The 19,564-nt window shown below is 53.1% G+C and overlaps 2 protein-coding genes across 2 annotated transcripts; both read right to left on the bottom strand.

Annotated features, from left to right (window-relative positions):
• Positions 1-3,026: 3,026 nt before the first annotated feature.
• On the bottom strand, positions 3,027-12,587 carry ENO2 (enolase 2). Its single transcript, XM_002196480.6, has 12 exons — positions 12,365-12,587; positions 9,439-9,530; positions 8,454-8,549; positions 8,110-8,168; positions 7,041-7,110; positions 6,743-6,876; positions 5,808-6,030; positions 5,158-5,355; positions 4,828-5,029; positions 4,512-4,620; positions 4,326-4,384; positions 3,027-3,990 (listed from the first exon to the last, which is right to left on the bottom strand). Exons 2-12 carry the CDS (start codon positions 9,521-9,523, stop codon positions 3,921-3,923), a joined length of 1,305 nt encoding a protein of 434 aa, XP_002196516.1. The 5' UTR covers positions 9,524-9,530; positions 12,365-12,587; the 3' UTR covers positions 3,027-3,920.
• A 281-nt stretch (positions 12,588-12,868) lies between these two features.
• On the bottom strand, positions 12,869-18,739 carry LRRC23 (leucine rich repeat containing 23). Its single transcript, XM_030267268.4, has 7 exons — positions 18,414-18,739; positions 18,227-18,339; positions 17,157-17,410; positions 16,943-17,073; positions 14,120-14,256; positions 13,335-13,557; positions 12,869-13,050 (listed from the first exon to the last, which is right to left on the bottom strand). Exons 1-7 carry the CDS (start codon positions 18,642-18,644, stop codon positions 13,012-13,014), a joined length of 1,128 nt encoding a protein of 375 aa, XP_030123128.4. The 5' UTR covers positions 18,645-18,739; the 3' UTR covers positions 12,869-13,011.
• Between the last annotated feature and the right edge of the window lie 825 nt (positions 18,740-19,564).

Genomic DNA, 19,564 nt, shown 5'->3' with positions numbered 1-19,564 from the left:
TTTTCCTTTGGTATGGAGGGCTACAGAGAAGTGAGAGCCAAATTCTTCTGACAGATACACAGTGAAATGCCTATGAAATTTGCAAGAAGGGAAATTGTGACTAGATAAAGGGAAAACCTCCTCCCTAAAGGTAGTTCAGCACTGATACAGGTTTCAGTCGGGGCTGGGGAATCTCCTCACCTTGAGATGGTCAGAAACTGCCTGGCCAAGGCTCCAAGCAGCCTCATCTAGGTCTGGAGCTAGCCCTGCTGTTAGCAGGGGTTTGAAGTCTAGACCTCCAAATATCTCATCTCAATTTTCCTGTAAACTCTTACTCTAAAAATACATGGAGCCCCACTTCCCTTTTGACACACAGCAGATAGTGGTCTCCTTGATGGAAGGAATAAGGAAGGAAGTTATAGCTGCTTCCACGCTGAGATACACAATGCTCTAGCATGCTCATCTTTGCCTAGAGAGAGAGCTTCGTAATGTCCTCCTGCCAACCTGTCCAAGCTGTCTGTATTTGGTCTTCCACCAGCAGAGACAAATACTCTTCTTTTGATTAAGCTGCGCAGCACCTCATAGGAATTACCCAGCACCCAAATTTTTGGACTTCTTGTCAGATGTTCATCAAGACAGTGTCCCTGACAGCCTCCTATATGAAAGATACTGGTTTCTCAAGGTTGAACAACATCCCTCTGTTCTTGAGACAGATGAGAACATGCTAGAGAAATTCGGTAGCTCTTCATCATTAAGGCTTTTCTCTGGACTCTACAGCAAGCCTAATTCAGTGACACCTCCCCTTCCAGCTCATTTATGGGTGCACACACGTATTTAGGGGAAAAAAAAAAAAAAAAGTACTGCAGGCTTTGGGGGGGCAGGGAGGAAGAGGCAGCAGTTAATGTTAAATTATCCCTTTAACAGCTGTACATTGCTCTGCAAATGTAATTTAAACAGAGTATGATTTGAGAGGTAAAAGAAAGCAAATCCAACAAATGTTTCCATTCACAGATAGCGTCACATTGCCAGCCCATCCCCGTGCTGTTACTCATACTCCGACTGCATTCACATTACAGCACAGCAATCTGATGGAGACATCAGCTCGTACAACAGGAGTCCTCAGGTGCGGGATCAGCCGAGTGCTTGGACATTCCTACCACAAAGAAGCTGTAACCAAATCTCTGCCACTGAGCCAAAAGGAAAGCAGCATATGCATCTTCGGATGCACTGAATGCGGACAAATATTTGCAGTGACCATGCCAGCATCCCGTATTCCTTCTATACATTGTGCCGGCAGTGAGGAACTCTTTCGATTTAGAAAAAGCACCAAGGTGAGGTACTGCTATGGCGGGATGTGTTCCCATCCCCTCAGGGCTTTCACGCACTTTCCCTGACACAGGGACGTGGTGATGCCTCACTGGCAGCAACTCTTGCCTAACAAATCCTTCCCGCATTGTAGGGACATGTAGGACATGTACACCACTTCCCTGCTGTTGCAGCCTGGCTGCATTTAAATAGGCACCGCCAAATACCTTGGGCAATTAATTGCCTTCCTTGCACAGAAAAGACGAATGGAAGGGGCGGGGGGGGGAAGGGGTGATGCTCTTGGGAATATGAAACGTAACAAAGTTGGGGTTTTTTTTTCCCCAAAAACTGCCCTGATTGCTAAGCAGTAGCCATACTGCTCGCAAAATCCTAGTATCTAAAACAAAGAAGCAGTGAGGTGTACAGCGGGAAAAGCCAGCCCACTGCCTGCTGTATCCAAAATGCGCGTTCCTTCGGGAAAACAGCGCTGTCACGCACACAGCCGCTTTTGCGGGAGACGTGACCGCGGGGGGACCCACAGGACCCCGCGGGGTGCCGGTGCCGCCGAGGGGGGCGCGGGGGTGGGGGGAGATGGGGCAGAGCCTTCCCCCGGCGGCACCCGGACTACAGCTCCCAGAGACACGGGCGAGAGCGGGCTGCAGCCGGGCACAGCTATTCCTGCCGCTGAGATGTGCGCTGTGTGCGCTGCTGATGCCCTGGAAACCAATCCCGCCTCTACCCTCGCATTCTCCCTCCCACCCTCTTCTCAGTTCTGGGCATGTGTGCCAAAGTCTTTGTCTTCTCTTCTTGGACTTAGTCCTTAGTCTATGCTGTTTAGTGAAGGATCAGCAGTGAAATGCCAGTGTTTTAAATGTTTGTCTTTGGATTTTAAAGACTGTAATAGGACACAGTCTAGGGCGATTGGGACTTGCTGAGCAACCTCAGAAACAAACTCAGGCAAGAGTTAAGCAAGGGTCTGGAAACTTTCTGCAGGGAGGTGGAGCAGGAGCTGAATGTGCCCAAGAACGTGGTAGAGCTACTGACGTGAATATGATGGTGGGCAAGGTGTTTTTATCATTTATTCTCCAGTTGTATTTCTCACAGTAGCACCCCCAACCCCCCACCTTCCTTTGAGTCAGTCCAGAACAAAGCTGTTTGTTGAGCAAGCGCTGGGATTTGCTGGCATCCAGCCTGCTGGGGCACTGGCTGGAGCACAGGCAGCTTTCCCCAAGTACTGCTGACTTGCCCCTGTGACAAAAGATGGAGTGGGGAGAGACTACCCATCCCACCTACACCTCCAGTCACTGCCCTACAAACCCCTTGTGGGGGAGGACAACCAGCGTTTTCTCTCTCAAAGACTTGCCATTTCTGTCTGCCATCTGAGTCCAGCAAACAGAGGGCTGGGGGCCCACCTTGAGGCCTTTACATCAGTGGGAGGCACAAGTGAAGTCCGTGCACAGCAGATCTTCATGCAACACGGTTTGGTGAAGGTGACAGGGGCAAGTCATCACACATGCCTTCCCTTTGGTGCTTCCTGGCTGGTGGCCAATTGAAGAGTCTGGCTGTGGGACAAAGATGTGAAAGCGGGTGAGGGTAGCTGGGCCTTTTCTTCCCCTTGCCAGTCCCCTCTGCTTTTTTTTTTTGTTACCTTTCTGTGTGAGCATCTCCTGCTCTGGTGGCAAAATATCCCCACTTCCCCAACAGTGGCAACTAGAGATAAACATCAAGCCAAGTCAGGCAACTCAGGTGTGAAATACATTTTAATAGAGTTTAGGGATCTGTAGTTTGTCTGTTGCTCAGCTGAGCATGGGCTGTCCACAAGGTGAAGCAGACATCATGGGCGGAGGGGAGGGTGAAGGAGTGCAAGAGGGAAGGAAACAGAGAGAGAAAGGTCACAAGAAGCAAATGAGAGCATGGGTTCGTTGAGGGATGTGCTTTAATATATTGCCCCGCAGTACTATGTGCTGAGCCAGAGACTGACAACACGCACACGCACACACACGCACACCCAGTGTGGGACAGCAGTGCACTTCAACACCAAGCTGCCGGCAAGCACAGCCCAACACAGCACAGCCCAACACGACACCGCCGGCGTGGAGGCGAGGGACGCGCGGGTCCCACCGGGGCTCGGTGCAGACACACGCCCGGGGCACGGGGACGCCGTAGGCAGGACACGTACACACACCTACACACATGCACAACGAGAGCGAGCCGCTGCAACGCTCAGCTGGACGCGGCCGCGGGCGCGGCGGTGTCCAAGCACGCCGGCCGGCACACGGATGGTCACCGCACATGCTTCGGCGTACGAGGGAACACGCCGGGCAGCCGCTCCCGTGGTCTGGCACGTGAGCAGAGCAGCCCAGGCGTGGCCCTGCACGAACAACAGAGACACACAATGCCTAGATCCAGGAATGCTTATGGCCCCACAGCAAGGGACAGGGTGTAGGCCGCTCTCTCATCCTTCACCTGGGTACAACTAGCCAGGGACACCTGAACTCGAGGGGTTTCGAGGTGAGAGGAAACCAGGTGACAGAGTGGGGAGAAAGAGCAAAAAAGGGAGCAGTGGAGGGAAAGGGGGCTTCAGAGTCTGTGAGGTGGGAAAGAGCAGCAGGGTGGCTGTGCCCTGGGGACAACGTTCAAAGAACACTTGGGTTGCGAAAGTTGTGTCCGGCGAAGCGTGCTTCATCGCCAAGCTCTTCCTCAATCCTGCAGGAGAGAGACAGCACACATCAGGCCCTTGTAGTGAGGGAGCATTGAAGGCACCAGGGTGCTGGAGAGGCAGCTCACTAGCAGGAAGCTGACATGTGCCCGAGGAGCTCAGCTCCTGCCCGCTGCTGTGACTGCAGGGATGCACCCTCATGCCAAGGAGGAGGAAAGGAGTCTGCCCCAGAGGCCTCCCCGGGATCCTACTGTCATCTCTGTGCCTTGTCTTTGTAACATTTCACCCACAAGCCCCGTCTCCCCTCGGGCTTTCAGCTTCTCCCACCCAGTTGGTCACTCCCCTATTCTCTCTACTGCATTCCCATCCCCGGTGCCCTTACCTCATGAGCTGGTTGTATTTAGCCAGGCGTTCAGACCTGCAGGGAGCACCCGTCTTTATCTGTAAAGCATTCCGCAAAGCAAACACTGTTATGACTGGTACCAGTTTCACATGGCAGGGCAGGGGATTCTGTTTTGACACCCCTTTGCTTTCCTCCAGGCCTGTGCACAGCCTGGGTTTCACCTACCTGCCCGGTGCACAGTCCTACAACCAGATCAGCAATGAAGGTGTCCTCAGTCTCCCCAGACCGATGGCTCACCATCACACCCCATCCATTCTCCTGAGCCAGCTTGCAGCTGCAAGGAGTGAAGAATGCAGTCAGGAGCTCCTACTACAATTAACCACCTGCACAGGGTAAGATTCAGGCACACTCTGCTCCCACTCTCAGCATCCTACACTTTGGTAGAGACACAAATCTGTTCACGCACTGCATAGCGTGACACCTGGCTGTGGTTCATCCCCAACCCATTCACAGGACAACAAGGGCAGTGGGCTGGACTCACGCTTGGATGGCCTCTGTGACAGATCCAATCTGGTTGACTTTGAGCAGGAGGCAGTTGCAGGCTTTCTCTTCAACAGCTCGCTCGATGCGCTTGGGGTTTGTCACTGTCAGGTCATCTCCCACTATCTGAATGCCCACATTGGCAGTGAACTTAGACCAGGCCTCCCAGTCATCTTGGTCAAAGGGATCCTCAATGGAGACCACTGAAAGGACAACCAAAGAGGCACGAGTCAAAGCTGCCTCCCTTCCCACCCCTAAAACACAGAGGGTTTGTGCCTGGTCGGTGTGCAGCACCAGTGCTGATTCCCTACCGCCCCACACGGCAGCTCACCTGGGTAATCACGTACAAAGCTTTGGTAGAGGTCGCCCAGCTCATCTCCAGAAATGTAGCGGCTTGGGTCATCTGGGGACTTGAAGTCCAGGTCGTATTTGCCGTCGCGGTAGAACTCGGAGGCTGCCACATCCATCCCGATGACGATCTTGTCTGTGTAGCCCGCCTTGTCAATAGCTTCCTTGAGCAGCTCCAGAGCTGAGGGGAGAATTGCAGTCAGGAGAGTCAGCCCATGCAGAGAGCTCTGCCTTTTGGTGGGAGCCTCCCTTGGGAAGGTCCCTAGAGCCACTGAGAGTCTGGTGGTGTGATGGAGAAGTAGAAGGGAGCCCAGAACACAACAGAAACGTGCCAAGGACCTGTAGGGGCTGTGTCCAAAAGGGACAAGGAGGAATTAAAATGCAATTCCACAGCTCAAAGACAAACTTGTGGAAGGCCTTGTAAAAGTGTGCACATGCATAAAGGGTTTGTGTGGAGAGGCTGTGACAGATCAAGGCCACCCCAAGGAGAAGGAGCTTAGAAACATTCCCTAACACAGGAGGTCAATGACGCTGAGGCATCATCTTTTGAATCAGTCCAGGGAATGCTGTGAGCTGGGCATAGGAACCCATAGCATGGCTGGCAGGGGTACCCCATCTCTGTAGTGCTCTCACCTTCGCTATTTTCCAGGATGTTGGGAGCAAAGCCTCCCTCATCACCCACATTGGTAGCATCTTTGCCGTACTTCTCCTTGATGACGCTCTTGAGGTTGTGATAGACTTCAGCCCCGATGCGCATGGCGTCACGGAAGCTTTCGGCTCCCACAGGCAGGATCATGAACTCCTGCATGGCCAGTTTGTTGCCTGCGTGGGAACCTCCATTGATCACGTTGAAAGCCTGGAAGAGTCCATAGGAGAGTCAGAGCTGAAAGAACTGGTCTTGGCACCCCTGAGAGGTGGCTCTCAGATGTGTCACCATGCCCGTTCATGCCACATCTCACAGGGTAACATAAGCACATCAGCTTCAACCATCAGACCAAAGACACATAAGCCTGGAGTCTTCCCTCCACTAGTGGCTTAAACCACGTGGCTGGGGAGGATTTTCCCACCTGTTTCCCTCTCAGAGGTCTTCTGAGTTATGTGTGTTTATCTGTGCTCTGTTTATCAGTATATGTTTATCAATAATACTGTCAGTCTCTTTTCCAGGACCTTTTTTCTTGACCCTGAGAAAATTTTAGCATCCACAACTCCCTTTGTGAAAGAGTTTCTCAAGGCAGCTTCCCCCTGGTGTGAAAACCCATATGCCCTTGTTTTGAACTGTGCCCCAGAGGATTCACACGATGCCCCTGGGTTCTTGTGCTAAGAACGAGATCTTCTGTCAGCCCCCTCGCCACAACCTCTCCTGTATCCTCCTCAGGTGCCTTTTTTCCAATTGAAACTTGACAAACCTCGGGCCTTAGTTTGCTTCCCTCACAACTGCAGTGCACTCAGCTGATGTTTCAGTCCCATATCCCTTCCTTATCTACCTCCCAACACCTTTGAAGTTTCTTTTGGAAACAACCCTCTTTTGGAGTTTCTGAAGGTGGATGTCAAGGGCTGAGGAGTCTTACCGGCACAGGAAGGATGAGGTCAGAGTTGCCAGCCAGGTCAGCGATGTGCCGGTACAGGGGCACATCCTTCTCTGCAGCTCCCGCCTTGCACACGGCCAGCGAAACTCCCAGGATAGCGTTGGCCCCAAACTTGGCTGTGGGCAAAGGAGGAGATTGACTTTTCAGGTGGCAACATCCTGCCCAGTGGGTGCCCTTGCCAGCCCAGCCTTGGGCTCACCACAGCTTGGACAGTGCCCCCACTCCAGCCCTGCAGCTTCCCATGCTCATAATTTCCCAGCCAAAAAGAGGGATGAATTACATTTGTTCTCTGTGCCATCCATCTCAAGCATCAGATTGTCTATCTTCTCTTGATCCACAACAGAGAGGCCCTGCAAGAAAGAAACAGCTCCTGAGAAGGGGATGATTAGAAGAGCTGCTGGCTCTGGTGTGCAGGAGAGGAGGCGTTGATGGAGAAGCTGGGGGTAAAAGGACCTTTTCATCTTGTGGGGGAACATATACACACAAAGCTCTGGAAACTGGTACTGTGATATTTAGTCAAGTTAGGTAACCCTGACGGTGTTGCTGCAGTGCAGTATAGATGTACCCATGGTGGAGAGGGGGTCAGCTGCAGCCCAGGCAAGGGCACGCATTGCTGGGGACACAGGACACCCTTGGGGGTTTACCCATCCTTTTGGCAGCTTCCAGGGAGCTTTGTGGTGCTGTGGTCACACAGAAGCTAGGCAGAACAACAGAATATGCTCAACCTCAAGCAAGCGAATGTAGACTGGATGGAGCCATCCCCAGAAGTGAGGTGGAGAGCAAGATTTGACTGAACACAGGCAGACCTCCACCATGCTGGGTATTTTTCAGGGGCAGAGTGAACTGGGCTCTCAGCCAGAGCCAGCCATGGGCTACATGGCATGAAATATGTGGCTTTGGCTCAGCTCTCCTCAAAGCAGGCTCCGGATCTTCAGGTGTAAACAGGCTGCAGATGTGACACCACTGCTCTGCAAGGCTGTGCCAGACCCTGCACGGTACAGCCATTGCTCATCACACCAGGAGGAGGCCACAGACATGTGGATGTGATTCAGTGCTTGAGGGGGAGCACAGATGAAAGAGGGGGTGAGCTCTGCAGGGAGCACCGAGGGGGCTAGTTAGGCTGCACAGATGCTGCGGTGGACCAGGAAGAGTTAAATCCTTTCCTCCCAGAGAAAAGATTGCTGTGGACACATACAGGCATGGGGGGCAGGAGGGGTGTGCCCAGGTTTACAGAGAGCATTGGTGTGTCTGTTAACCCAGTGAGATGAAGAGAGGCAGAGACAGAGATCAGGGGACAGAGACCGACCAGAGTAAGCATTGGACAGGGGAGAACAAAGAGAAATCCTTACAGAGCCCACGAGAGCTGGGGCGACAGTGCTGTTGATATGATCCACGGCCTGCAGGACCCCTAAAGAAAGGAAGAGGCAGAGAAAGAAAGAGAGAGAGAGAGAGAGTGAGGCAGAGAAAAGAGTGGAAAGTGGCAGGGAGAGGACCAATAGAGAGACTGAGAGAGGGAGACAGCAAGGGAAGATCGAGGCCTGATCTTTCACATTATGCTATGTTTGTGCCTCTGTGGTCTCCCTGAGGGCAGTGGGAGACATCTGTGTCACACCAGTGGGTAGGCAGTACCCTCCAGCAGAGCCCCACACACAAGCAGCCCCGAGGATGAGCTGTGGAGCAGGCATCTCCCCACCTTTTCCAAGGAAACGTGACTTGTCGTTGTCTCGCAGCTCCAGCGCTTCGTAGATACCAGTGGATGCTCCACTGGGGACAGCTGCTCGAAACATGCCTGGGAAGCAGCAAAACAGGGGTGTGAGATAAGCAGAGGGTGAAGAGGAAAAACCCCCATACACCTGCTTCTGCTCTGCTTTTCCAGATGGATGGCCCCACTGGCTGGCTGCTTGTGGCTGGTCTCCCTAGAGGTGGAGCACCTCAGTGGCAGAAATAAATGCACCCAGGGCTTCCAGGCTGAGGAACTTGGATGTCAGGCACCCAGAGATTCACTCTGATCCCAGAACCGTGTGTGATGGGTGCAAGTTCCTCAGCCCTCCTCCTAGTTCCAGAAGCAGCCTGACTCACAGCCATCCTCAGGTTCCTCTCCCTCAGACTGAGGTTTCTGCCTCGCTGAAGAAGGAAGACAATGGCTGCATGCCTGCTCTGGCCTCTCACTGCTCCTCACCCCTCGGCCCAAGCAGTTTTGGGCCCAGTGCAAATGCAGCTCTTCCAGTTGAACTCCATGCATGGACGTAGCTGATTGATTGATCTCAGGAACAAAGCTTTACCCCTGCCATGAGCATGGCCATGGATGTTCTACCAAACATCTCCTATGCCCCAGGACTAAAAGCACAGCTGCAGCAGGGGTATGATGAGAAGGTGCAGACGTTTACGATAAAAAGACCTTCTGTCCCTGCTACGGGCAGGAGCATGGCTCATGTCACACACAGGACAGCCAGCTGTCTTGTCGTGATTTGCCCAGCATGTGTGCAGAGTTACTGAGCACAGGCACAAGCAGAGCCACGAGCAGAGTTTTGGTCTCTGCCTCTATCCCTGACTCGTTGTCTGCTGGGGGTTCTCCCGTGAGGACCCTCCATGCTCTTGGCGTTCCAGGCTGCTGCACAGCGCCAGCTCTGCCGGGGTGGGCAGGGCTTGCCCGCTGTCTCCTATCCTCACCCACGTACCTTTGTGTGTGTAGAGGTCCACCTCAACGGTGGGGTTCCCACGGGAGTCCAAGATCTCACGGGCATGGATCCTCTCGACTGCCATGGTGAGTCTGTCAAGAGGAGATAACAGGATATGCTCAGCTCTGAGAGGCACCAGGATGTGCTGCTCGCCCCTCCTATGTCTAGACTGACAGAGAAAAGAGAATTTAAGGAAAAGTGACCTTAGAAATTTGGGCTAAAACTCCCCAGGAAATTTAGAAATTCACCCAGACTACAGTTTTTTCCAGGAACTGGCTGTCTATTTGAATTTACCCTGTCCCTGTGCTGCATCTGACAAACTCGGAGCAGTCTGCCTCTCCCTGCGTCACAGCACAGCGCCCAACACAAGCCTGGATGGCAGGGATGGGGAGGGTGCCACGGGCAGCAGAGAGGGAGGGATCAGCTGGTGCAGCGGGGAGGTGCCCCTGGCTCTGGTGTCAAGGACGGGGCAGCAGCTCCGGCATCTCCTGTCCCCTTGCCGAGAGGCCAGGACAGCGCCTGCCAGGCCAGACAACGGCTGCTGTGTCCCTATGCAGGGAATGGGGAGCCAGCGCAGCGTGACAGTCAGGGCAGGGGCAGCCAGCCAGGGCGGACCCCCAGCCCCTCTCCAGCCCACAGCAGGGAAGCCATCCCATCCTGGCTGTCCAGACCCCAGCCTGGCTGTCCCAGACCCCAACCATGTCCCCCCTGCCGAGCTCCTGCTCAGTGTCCCTGTGTCCCGTGGGCTGCGGGGTCAGGCTGCGCCAAGGCAGGGGAGTGTGGAGCCTGGCAGCCTGGAGCCATCTTGTTGAAGGCCACAGCACCTCAGACGTGGCAAAGAGGGCTCTGAACAGAGGGGGTACCTGGCCCAGCTGCCAACCCTTCGCTCCGCTCCTGAGGCAGGGAAGCAGATGAGACTGGGCTGGATCTCTGTTGGGTGGGGGACATGAGGAAGCCTGGCATTTTGGGGGACCTGGTTAAACCTGAAGTAGAAAACATGCTGGTGGGTAATGATGGCTGTTTGAAAGAGCTTCTCTTTGCTGCAGTTTGCTCTCCAGGGTTCCAAATCAGCTCCTCATGCCACCTTCTCTTTCCCCTGGCTGTGGGGCTGTGCTATGCTGGGGGGCTGCAATGAGGCGTGTGTCCCTCTGTGCTCCCAAGTTTTCCTCCCTTGGCTCCCACAGATGATTCCCTCAGCTGTGAGCAGGGCTGGCAGAGGCCAGAGTAGCCACGGAGCCCCAGCCAGGACCTCCCCATGGTGTGTGTGAGCAGGGGTACAGCCAGCACAGGGCCTCAGCACCGGGCAGGGGAGAATGAGCTTGAACAGCACATCACAGCACCGAGGGGAGCTGAGAAGCAGGATGGGGAAGCCGGAGCCAGCACCCAATGCTCCGGTGGGTGGCAATCACAAGGGTGTGAGGAAATCGTGCTGCCACTCTGAAGTTTCAGCCAGAGCTTCTCATGTGGGGAGTTGTGGTCAGTGACTCCAGGGTTCTCTGGAGCCTGCACAGGGCCCTCCACCATGTCCATCTGGGCTGGGATCCCCCATCAGCCGCTTTGGCACTGCTCCTCACGCCATCTGGCACACGCCACAGGAACTTCCTCCAGAGTCGTGCCAGCACAGCCAGCCGTGAGCTTCCTTTGCAACAGTGTCCTGGCCGTGCCTCAGGAGCCTCCACGGGGTACAGAGGGACAGGACCCCGCTTAAAGTCATCTTTGACAGCACACCCGTGCCAGATGCTGTGGCTCACTGCTTATCTGGTCACGTTGCCCCTGGTCACATCACTGTGGTCACATCCACCTGCCCTCTTGGAGCCAGATCCGAGGAAGCCAAATGACAAGCCCAAATCCAGCCTTGCCTGCCCCACCCCATCACTTACATGACCTTCTCTCCCTCACAGACGTTTAAGCCTTTTCTGCACTTGTGTTGCTGCCCCGTGTCCCCTGCATTTGCTCTCTTTTGAACAGAACCACCCTGAAATCCCTGGTATCAGCTGCACTGTCCTGAAAGGAGGTCAGAGGCGGATAAGCTGGGATAAGGGATTGGGATGGAGCCCCGGCTGGGAAGCCACAGACCACATCCAGGAAGAGAGAGGAGGCTGTGCAGCCCCCATGAACAGGGGCTGGGCAGCGTACGCCGGGAGGCTGGTGCTGCTGCAATGCCTTCCTGTGGAGCTGGCGCTGGCAGCAATTCCCTGTCCCTGCCAGGCCAGCACGGTGAAGACCCTTCCCCTTAGGCACGGCCACCAGTCCCGTGTGCTGCCGCGATTCCCCCGGGCTGGGCACTGCTCCCGGGAAGCCCGCACTGCTGCAGTGTCGTGACTGATGCAGCTACTGCTCGCCTGACTGTCACCTCCTCTCCCTGCTCTCCCCCTCCCCTGTGGTGTGGGGCTGTGCAAACAGGAAAACATCCCCTCTTCTCCCTCCCTCTCCCCCAGGGAGGTGTTGTTTATGGCAACACCTCGGGAGGCTGGGGGGGCTGGTCCGCTCTGAGGCTGGATCCTTTCCCCAGCGGTGCCTTCTCCCCACTACCACCCCCTCCCCCGGGGAAAGCTCCATCCCGCAGCACCTCCCGACAGTGCCCTTGCGAGCACCACCTATGCTCGCTGGTTGTCCCCCCTCCTGCAATTCCCCGGGTTCACGTCTGAAATGATGATTGCCGCGAGGGGAAAGGGCGGGGGTGGGGGGCTTGGGAAGGAGGGAGTACCTGAAATTAAAATATGAAAGAAAAGTCAGAAGGATGGGGGTGAGGAGACCGAGGTGGGAGGAGCAGGGGAGGAAGTGAGGGGAGTTGAGTTGTTAATGCTGCTCACCGTGGTCCTTCTACGCAGGGACCCCAAAGTGCGTGTGGGGTTTGGAGGGCACAAGGTGGGCAGCAGAAACATGCACGCGGTGAGGGGTGTGCTGGCCGTGGGGAGACACTTACCTTCCTAGGGCAGGGGTGGACGAGAGACTGAGAAAGTGGTGGTAGAAAGGAGAGAGGACGAAGCTGAGGAGGGATGCAGGACCTCAAGGGGAGATGATGTGTCCTCTAAGCCAACGGTGGCGGCAGCAGCAGGATGGAGACGCCCCTGATAGGGCCGGGACAGCAGCATGTGACCCAGAGCTGCGATGAGTCAGGATTTAGCAAAGCTTTGCAAACAGCACGTAGGGGATGGAGAGACAGAGAGAGGCAGGCAGCAAGGGAGAGACGTAGACAGATGAGGGTGAGAGAGCCAGGCAATAGGAGTGGGTGTGCAGGATAAACAATCCCAGTCACTCCAGGCTCATTAATTATTTTTATTCAAATCAGAAAATCTTGCAGGGTTTTTGGAAATCAAATCGAACCACAGAACCTGTAACTCTCCCCTTTCACCTCTCAGGCCTACTGAGAATAGAACACAGTGCAGTGACTGCAAAAACACTGCAGTGCCTCAGGGCAGCTTCCAGGACCAGGGTGAGTAGCACTCCTCTTTTCTCCAGAGGTAAAATGAGGTGAAGCTGGTACCTACAGCTCTCACTTTCTCAGCCTCACAAATGGGGAAAAACATCACTACATCTTGACAGCCTCTGGGAACAGGTGTTAAAAACAGGTCACTCAGCCACTGTATCCTCAAGAGATTCTTCCATTTCCTGAAGAAGAGAAGAGGGAGAAGTTAATGACTCCATGCCCAATGTCTCTTCCCCTTTCACTGCCCTCTTCTGCTAGCGGGGTCAGGAATGGCAGCAAGGCTGCATGCTGGCCACCACAACCATGTTGCAAACCCTGGCCTCTTTTTCAGGCTCTTGTGCTCTTGAGACTGACATCCCTTACCCTTCTCCTCATGTAATATCGTGGAGGAGAGCCTTTATCAGGATGCTTGGTCCTTTTTCTTTCTCTTTACCTCCTTCTAATCCCCACACTCCATTGTTCTCACCTTTTCTTTTTCCTTCCTTGCCTGACAGATTTTCTCAGCCTCTTCCCTCTCCTCTTCCTCGATCGATTCCTTGTCGAGGCGCTGCAGCTGTGGCAGCCGGGACAGGACCTCCAGGCGGTAAGTGGGTTCTTCAGCACATGGATTGTCCATCAGCACCAGTGCCTGCAGCATGGGGAGCACCTGCAGCTTTTCCACCTCCTGAAAGTTTTTGATCCCATTGCTCCTGAAGAAAAGGAAGCACAGACAGCAGGGGAGGGAGACCCGTGCAAGTAGTGAAATCCCTTTGGAAAAATAAGTGGACAAGACAGAAAAAGCAAAACTTAGCAGCATGAGGCCTTAGACCACAGATCTGTCACCTAAGATCCAGATCTGTCTGCAGCTCCCCAGACTGAGGCACAAAAAGGATATCTCCTCTGGATTCCTCTGTCCATTGAGCCGTGTGATAGCACCATGGCCCACATGGCAAACACCAAGAACTAAAGGGCATTTGCAGGCAGAACACAGGGGACCCAACTGACTTATGGCAAGGAATGAAAAGCCTGAGGTGGGGTATGAGAATGACTGGAGAGGCTGATATTTTCTAAGAAGCCCAGGAAAAGCCCTGGCTGTTACAGCCTAGACAGCTGCTGAACACCAGTTAAGGATGGTAAATATCAACCCATCCCTACCAGGTCTTCCACTCCAAAAAAAAAAAAAAAACCAACCCAGAAAATCCTAAAGATCTAAATGGGAGTGCAGACTGATGAAGGGATCTCTGGTCCCAACACAGAGCAAGGAGGACATACCGTAGATTGAGGTACTGTAGGCACTTCATGCTATTAGAGAATCCATCCAGGGCCTCAAGCTTATTGTCACGCAGGTGCAGAGTCTCCAGCTGCTCAAACTCCTCAAGGCCTTCAAGGCTGCAAATAGTGTTCTTGGCCTGAGCACCAGGGAAGCAGGAAGAGAGAAGGAAAATGGGGACACAAAGGAGAGGGAACAGCAGTTATTTCCAGCCTTTAAATCTCTTTCTATCCTTTCGACTCCCTACCACTCATAACACAGCCTTGTCTGAAGCTTGATCAGATAGCTCAGGGTCTTGGCCAAGTGAGTTCTCAAGATTCAGATTCAAGGATCAAAAGTTTGCTGAAAAAGTGTTTCCTGGAGCATCACTTGGTGTCTGAGACAAAACCACCCCACGTGAATACTCCACTGCCAGCACAGCATCCCTTTCCGTGGCAACAGCAACAGCATGGAGGGGAAAGCACACCTGAGCCTAAAATTAATGTGTTTAAAGGATGAGTAACCAGCCCCTCTCTGTCACACAGTCCATGTAGTCCAGGCACCTTACGTGGGGAAAATCTACAACCAAGAAGTCCCTTCAACTCCTCTAGGCTGTGTCTTTCTTCAGGAAGTTTAAAATTCCCCATCATCGAATTCCATTGACTTCACTGGGATGTGGATTAACGAAGCAGGGAAATAGGAAAGCTCTGAATTTTAGGTACTAGTTTCACAGCAGGATTTCAGCTGGAAAAGACCACTAGAGGTCTCCTGCCCAAGCGGAGGCTCCCCGCAGTGGCCGCACCTCAGCTCTGCCCTGTGCAGGTCAAGTTTGGAGCATCCCTGGTAATTATCATCTCCCCGCCACGTTCTCCAGCCTGGAGCTGAGCAGGGCTTTCCTTGCCGAGGTGGCTCGGGGCTGCAGTCGCTAAGGATGCTGAAACCTGAATGGAAAACGGGGTGAGAGGTGCTGTTGTGCTCTCTCTTCCTCATAGGTACCCAAGCAATGACCTGGGCAATACCTGAGACAGGCTGAACTGGTGGGATAGAAGAACAGTTTAGGGCTGAATCATTTAGGATACGGACATTTTGTAGGAAAGGAGGATTTTAATAGAAACTGGACAAAGAAGAATCTGGACCAAGTGGGCCAAGTAAAAGGAGTAACACCAGGACAAAAAGAAGAAAGTTAGATATTTAGTGAAGGCCACGTGAGCAGATTTATCAATCAGGAAGGATTAGGACATTGTACCTCAGAGAAAATGGTGAGCTGGTGTGAGTGGGGAGCTCACTGATCACTGGTTTACAAAAGGAATAGTAACCTCTCAACACTCTCACTTTCTTTATCGCTTCAGTGTGAATTGTTTTATCAGCTCTAGGCTTGCAAGCACTAGCAGGACAATGCAGAATGAATATTTTTCAGAGTTGTTCCATCTCTCCCCTAAATCAAACAACATTCTGTCTGTCACGCCATCACCTTCCCTCGGATACCAGTTCTTCACCCAGATGTGATGCCACTGTTTCTTATGGAAAGTTACCATACATTGCCCATGATCTCTTCTCCCCTTCCTGCACACTTCACCTTTTTCGGGTTAGCCTTTGCCACCACGGCTGCACCATGGGCAGGAGCAAACACAGTCCTACTGTGATCCTCAAAAATGATGCAAATGCCACATGGCACACACCCAGCTAGTCTTCCTAGCACATACCACTTTTTACATATGAAATTTCACCTGTGGCTATGTCATACATTAACCAAATGTGGTTCAATTCCTTAAATTGAACCCTTTGTCTTGAACCCTGTCCTTGAGGCATCAGCTGCACTTATCCAAGGCTGAAATAACACCAAAGTCTTTACACAGAAACCAAAGCATTACTGGGGGAGATTTCCCTGCAAAATAATTTAATGAGCAGGTAGACATGGGAGATAAATTCAAGCCCCAAATATTCTTGTGAGTCAGTTTTTCTAGTTTCAAAAATCACCCCTTGCAATTTTCCTGTTTCACATGGCGCTCAGAAACCCCTCAGTCATGCCAGGAACCTTCCCTCAGCAGAAATGGCCTGTTTGCTTCTCTGCAATAACTCACTAAGGTGACTGGGTATGCTTTGAAATTCTGTATTGTATCTAGTGACTTATCCACTTCATCCATTCTTGGAGCACCTCCAGTCATAGAATCCCAGTTTCTCATCAGAAAATTGCAGATGATCTCAGCAAGCAATCTCCTCAGTGTTTTCTGCCAGGGAATCTTGATGAAAAGAAGCCACATAGTTTTTCAAAGCCTTTATCATCTTTAATTGCTTTTCAAGAGGTAGTGACTCAAGACATCTGTTTAGTCTTTGCAAACTGTAGCACAGTGTAATCCATGGGGCTAAACCATACATACTTTCTTCACTTACATCTCTAGGAATAAATGCTTCCTTGAAGTAATTGTTTATGATACTAAGAAACTGCTTCTCCTATCTTAGTTTCACTGCAATATTGAATAAATTTATTTTTTGGCAGGTGTAGGTGTGAATCAGATAATTGTGCTGGCTTTAAACCAGTATTTGATTAGGCCCATCAGAGAGGAGAAAGAGGCATTGCCTCTTTTTGTCACCCAAAGAGCAAAGCTGTTGCTTGCCCAGTGATCTCCAGTGGTCCCAGGGCCCACTGAATACAAGCTTGCCCCAAACTGCCTGAAGGGAAAGCTGCCCTCCTGCAGGAGGCTGTGAGGGAAGAACCTGATGCCCCCAACATCAACTCCTCTGTGATTTGTGGTTCATGGCCACTCCCTTTGTGCTATCTGGGCTGCAGGGGCTGGGCTCTGCAGCAGCTCTGTCTGTCCCATTCCCCAGGATGGCTGATCCCTTACCAGATAGAGCTTCTTGAGCTTGGAAACGCCGAGACCTGCTGTGGTCTTTATCCTGTTTCCTCGCAGCTCCAGGACCTCCAGGCTGAACAACTGGTTGTGACTCAGGCCCTGCATTGTCTCGATTTTATTTTCTGAGTGCCAGAGGAAGAAGAAACAAGGAGTTAATCCCACCTTTCTAAGAGAGTGTCCCCACAAGACAGGTAGACTGTATCACCTTTCAGGCTGAGGTTGGCTAGGAGGGGGTGAGTAATGCCCTCAAAATCCATGATGCGGTTGCGATCAAAGCTGATGACTTGGAGGTAGGGCAGCTCCTGCATGCTGGCACTGGTGAGCAGATTCCCATCCACCTTCAGCCAAAGCAGCTGGGTTAGGCTGCTCAGTGGGGCCAAATCTTTCAGCTTGTTCTTTGACAAATCCACATACCGCAAGTGAATGAAGCCTTCAAGGAGGCTGATGTCTGTCAGGCCCCTGAGGGAGAGTGAATGTGAATAAAATATCTCTCATATTTCCCCACTACCATCTTTTGGATTTCTCCTTGCCACTACTGGAGGGAGAGCAACCACCTCTCCTACTTCCCTGCTGCTAGAAAGCTCTGCTGAGAGAAGGAAGAAAAAGGCAGGTGATAGGGACAGGCCTGTAAGCAAAGATGAATGGTAAGACTGGACATGCTTTATTGGCAGAGGGAATACTTATTCCCATTAAATTGTATGTCAGAACAGGGCACAACCAGAGCAGAGAAAAGGGTAAGTTTTGGGGAGGGGTCTGTTAGACAATAGTGTCAACACAAAGGACTGTGTGGAAGGACTTTTCTAGTGGAAAAAATAGTGGTTGAGATACCCTATGGGGCTGCTGAAAGAAACAGTCTTAATGGGGCCTTAGTTGAGTGGCTCTGCTAGGGAGGCTGAGGCTCCAAACTGTTCCAAGGCACAGTACTTAGAGCTGCCTGCCTTAAAGGTTAGCAATTAGGAGGACAGATGGGAATGGGTATTTCTCAAAGTGCCAGTAATGGAGGTCACTCTGTTCAGGCCCCCTAGGAGAGTGCAGTCCAGAGCAGTGGGCAGGCTGGCATCAGCCTCAGGGGACACTGATGTTCCCAGAGGTGTGTCTGGAGGCAGTGCCCAGGGCTGAGGATGGACAGGCTGTGCTGAAGCCCAGACTGGAGTGCAGGCGGCTGGAGAGCAGGGCCTGGATATGCTCCTACCCCGCATAGCCGGTCAGGCACAGCGGCTCCATGGCCATGGAGCAAGGAAAGGGCTTCTGCCGGGTCAGGCACGGCACACTCACTTGTCTTTGGCTTCAAACTTCACATAGGCGTGGGCCAGCCCGTTGCTGGTCTTACTGAGGAGAGAGAGGCCCTCCTTGAGGTGTTCCTCCGTCAGGGGACAGGGAACCGGCTCCTGGGAGAGAAGGAGAGCACAAAGCCAGCGCTGGCCCAGCCACAGCCGGGCGGTGCTGAAAGCCTCCTCCTCACCTCTTCTTCCTTCTCCTCATCCTCCTCCTTCTCTTCCCCCTGTTCCTTCTTCTCCTCCTCCTCCGGCTCCTCGTCCTCCATCCCGCCGGGGCAGGCCGCGCTGGCCGGGGCGCGGCCGCTGCCACGGGAACAGGGGCGGGCCCGTCCCCGGGGCTCGGAGGGCTCGGAGCGTGTCCCGCCCTCACCGCGGGCGCTTTGCGATCCCGCCCCGCCTTCCCGGCTGGGTGACATCTGCCGCGGTGAGCGTATCCACAGAACAGCAGGATTTTTTCTGTGGGAAGGGACCTCTGTGCGCACCCAGCTCAAAACGGGGCCCGTTCAAAGTCAGGCAGGATGGTGGGCACTCGGGCGGTGAATGCCTAATTAACGCTTAATTTACCCTCTAGTAAATGTTTAATTAGCATGTTGAGCAGAATTAGTCTTGGGCTTTGCATGAAGCCTCCCGATTATGAGCACGTGGATGCCAGGAAGGGGTTTTTGGGGTGCACTGCTCCAGCCCTGTCCTCCAGGCTGTGGGGCTGGGAAGGGCTGAGGCTGCCCGTGCCCAGCCGATGCCAACAGCACTGGGTGTTTACCAGCCAGGAATGCGACTCAGAGCTGATGGTCAGCAGTGTTGTGCAGTTCATACAAAGTCCAAGGCTCTTTCCCTTCAGTGCACTTTGCTCCTTTGCCGTGCCTGGGTAACATTAGTGCTAGGTAAGCTGCTTCAAGCAGAGCTGCTCACACAACCATCAGCCGTTGCCCTTCCTGCAAAGCACCCCTGCACTCCGGGCTGCACAGCAAACTGCCCCCTGCCTTGTCCCGCTAGACTCCCCGGTGCTGACCCCTTCTGTGCTACACATCTGAATGTGCATCTGAATTCACTCCCTGCTCATTACCACACAACACAGATTGGTTCGGATTGGAAAGAACCACAAAAATCCACTCATCTCAATCCCCCTGCCACAGGGGGGGATGCCACCCACTAGACCAGGTTGCTGCGGGCTCCATGCAACCCAGCCTTGAACACCCCCAAGGATGGGGCAGCCACAACTCCAGGGCAACCTGTTCCAGTGCCTCACCACCCTCAGAGTAAAGAATAAATCTGCATATGAACACTTCCTTACCTGCCTTTGCCTCCTCCCCTAAACATCCCCTAATTACAGAAAGAA

This window comes from Taeniopygia guttata, chromosome 1, assembly GCF_048771995.1.
Source record: "Taeniopygia guttata chromosome 1, bTaeGut7.mat, whole genome shotgun sequence".
Classification (NCBI taxonomy): domain Eukaryota; kingdom Metazoa; phylum Chordata; class Aves; order Passeriformes; family Estrildidae; genus Taeniopygia; species Taeniopygia guttata.
This window is presented reverse-complemented; position numbering and strand designations above follow the sequence as displayed.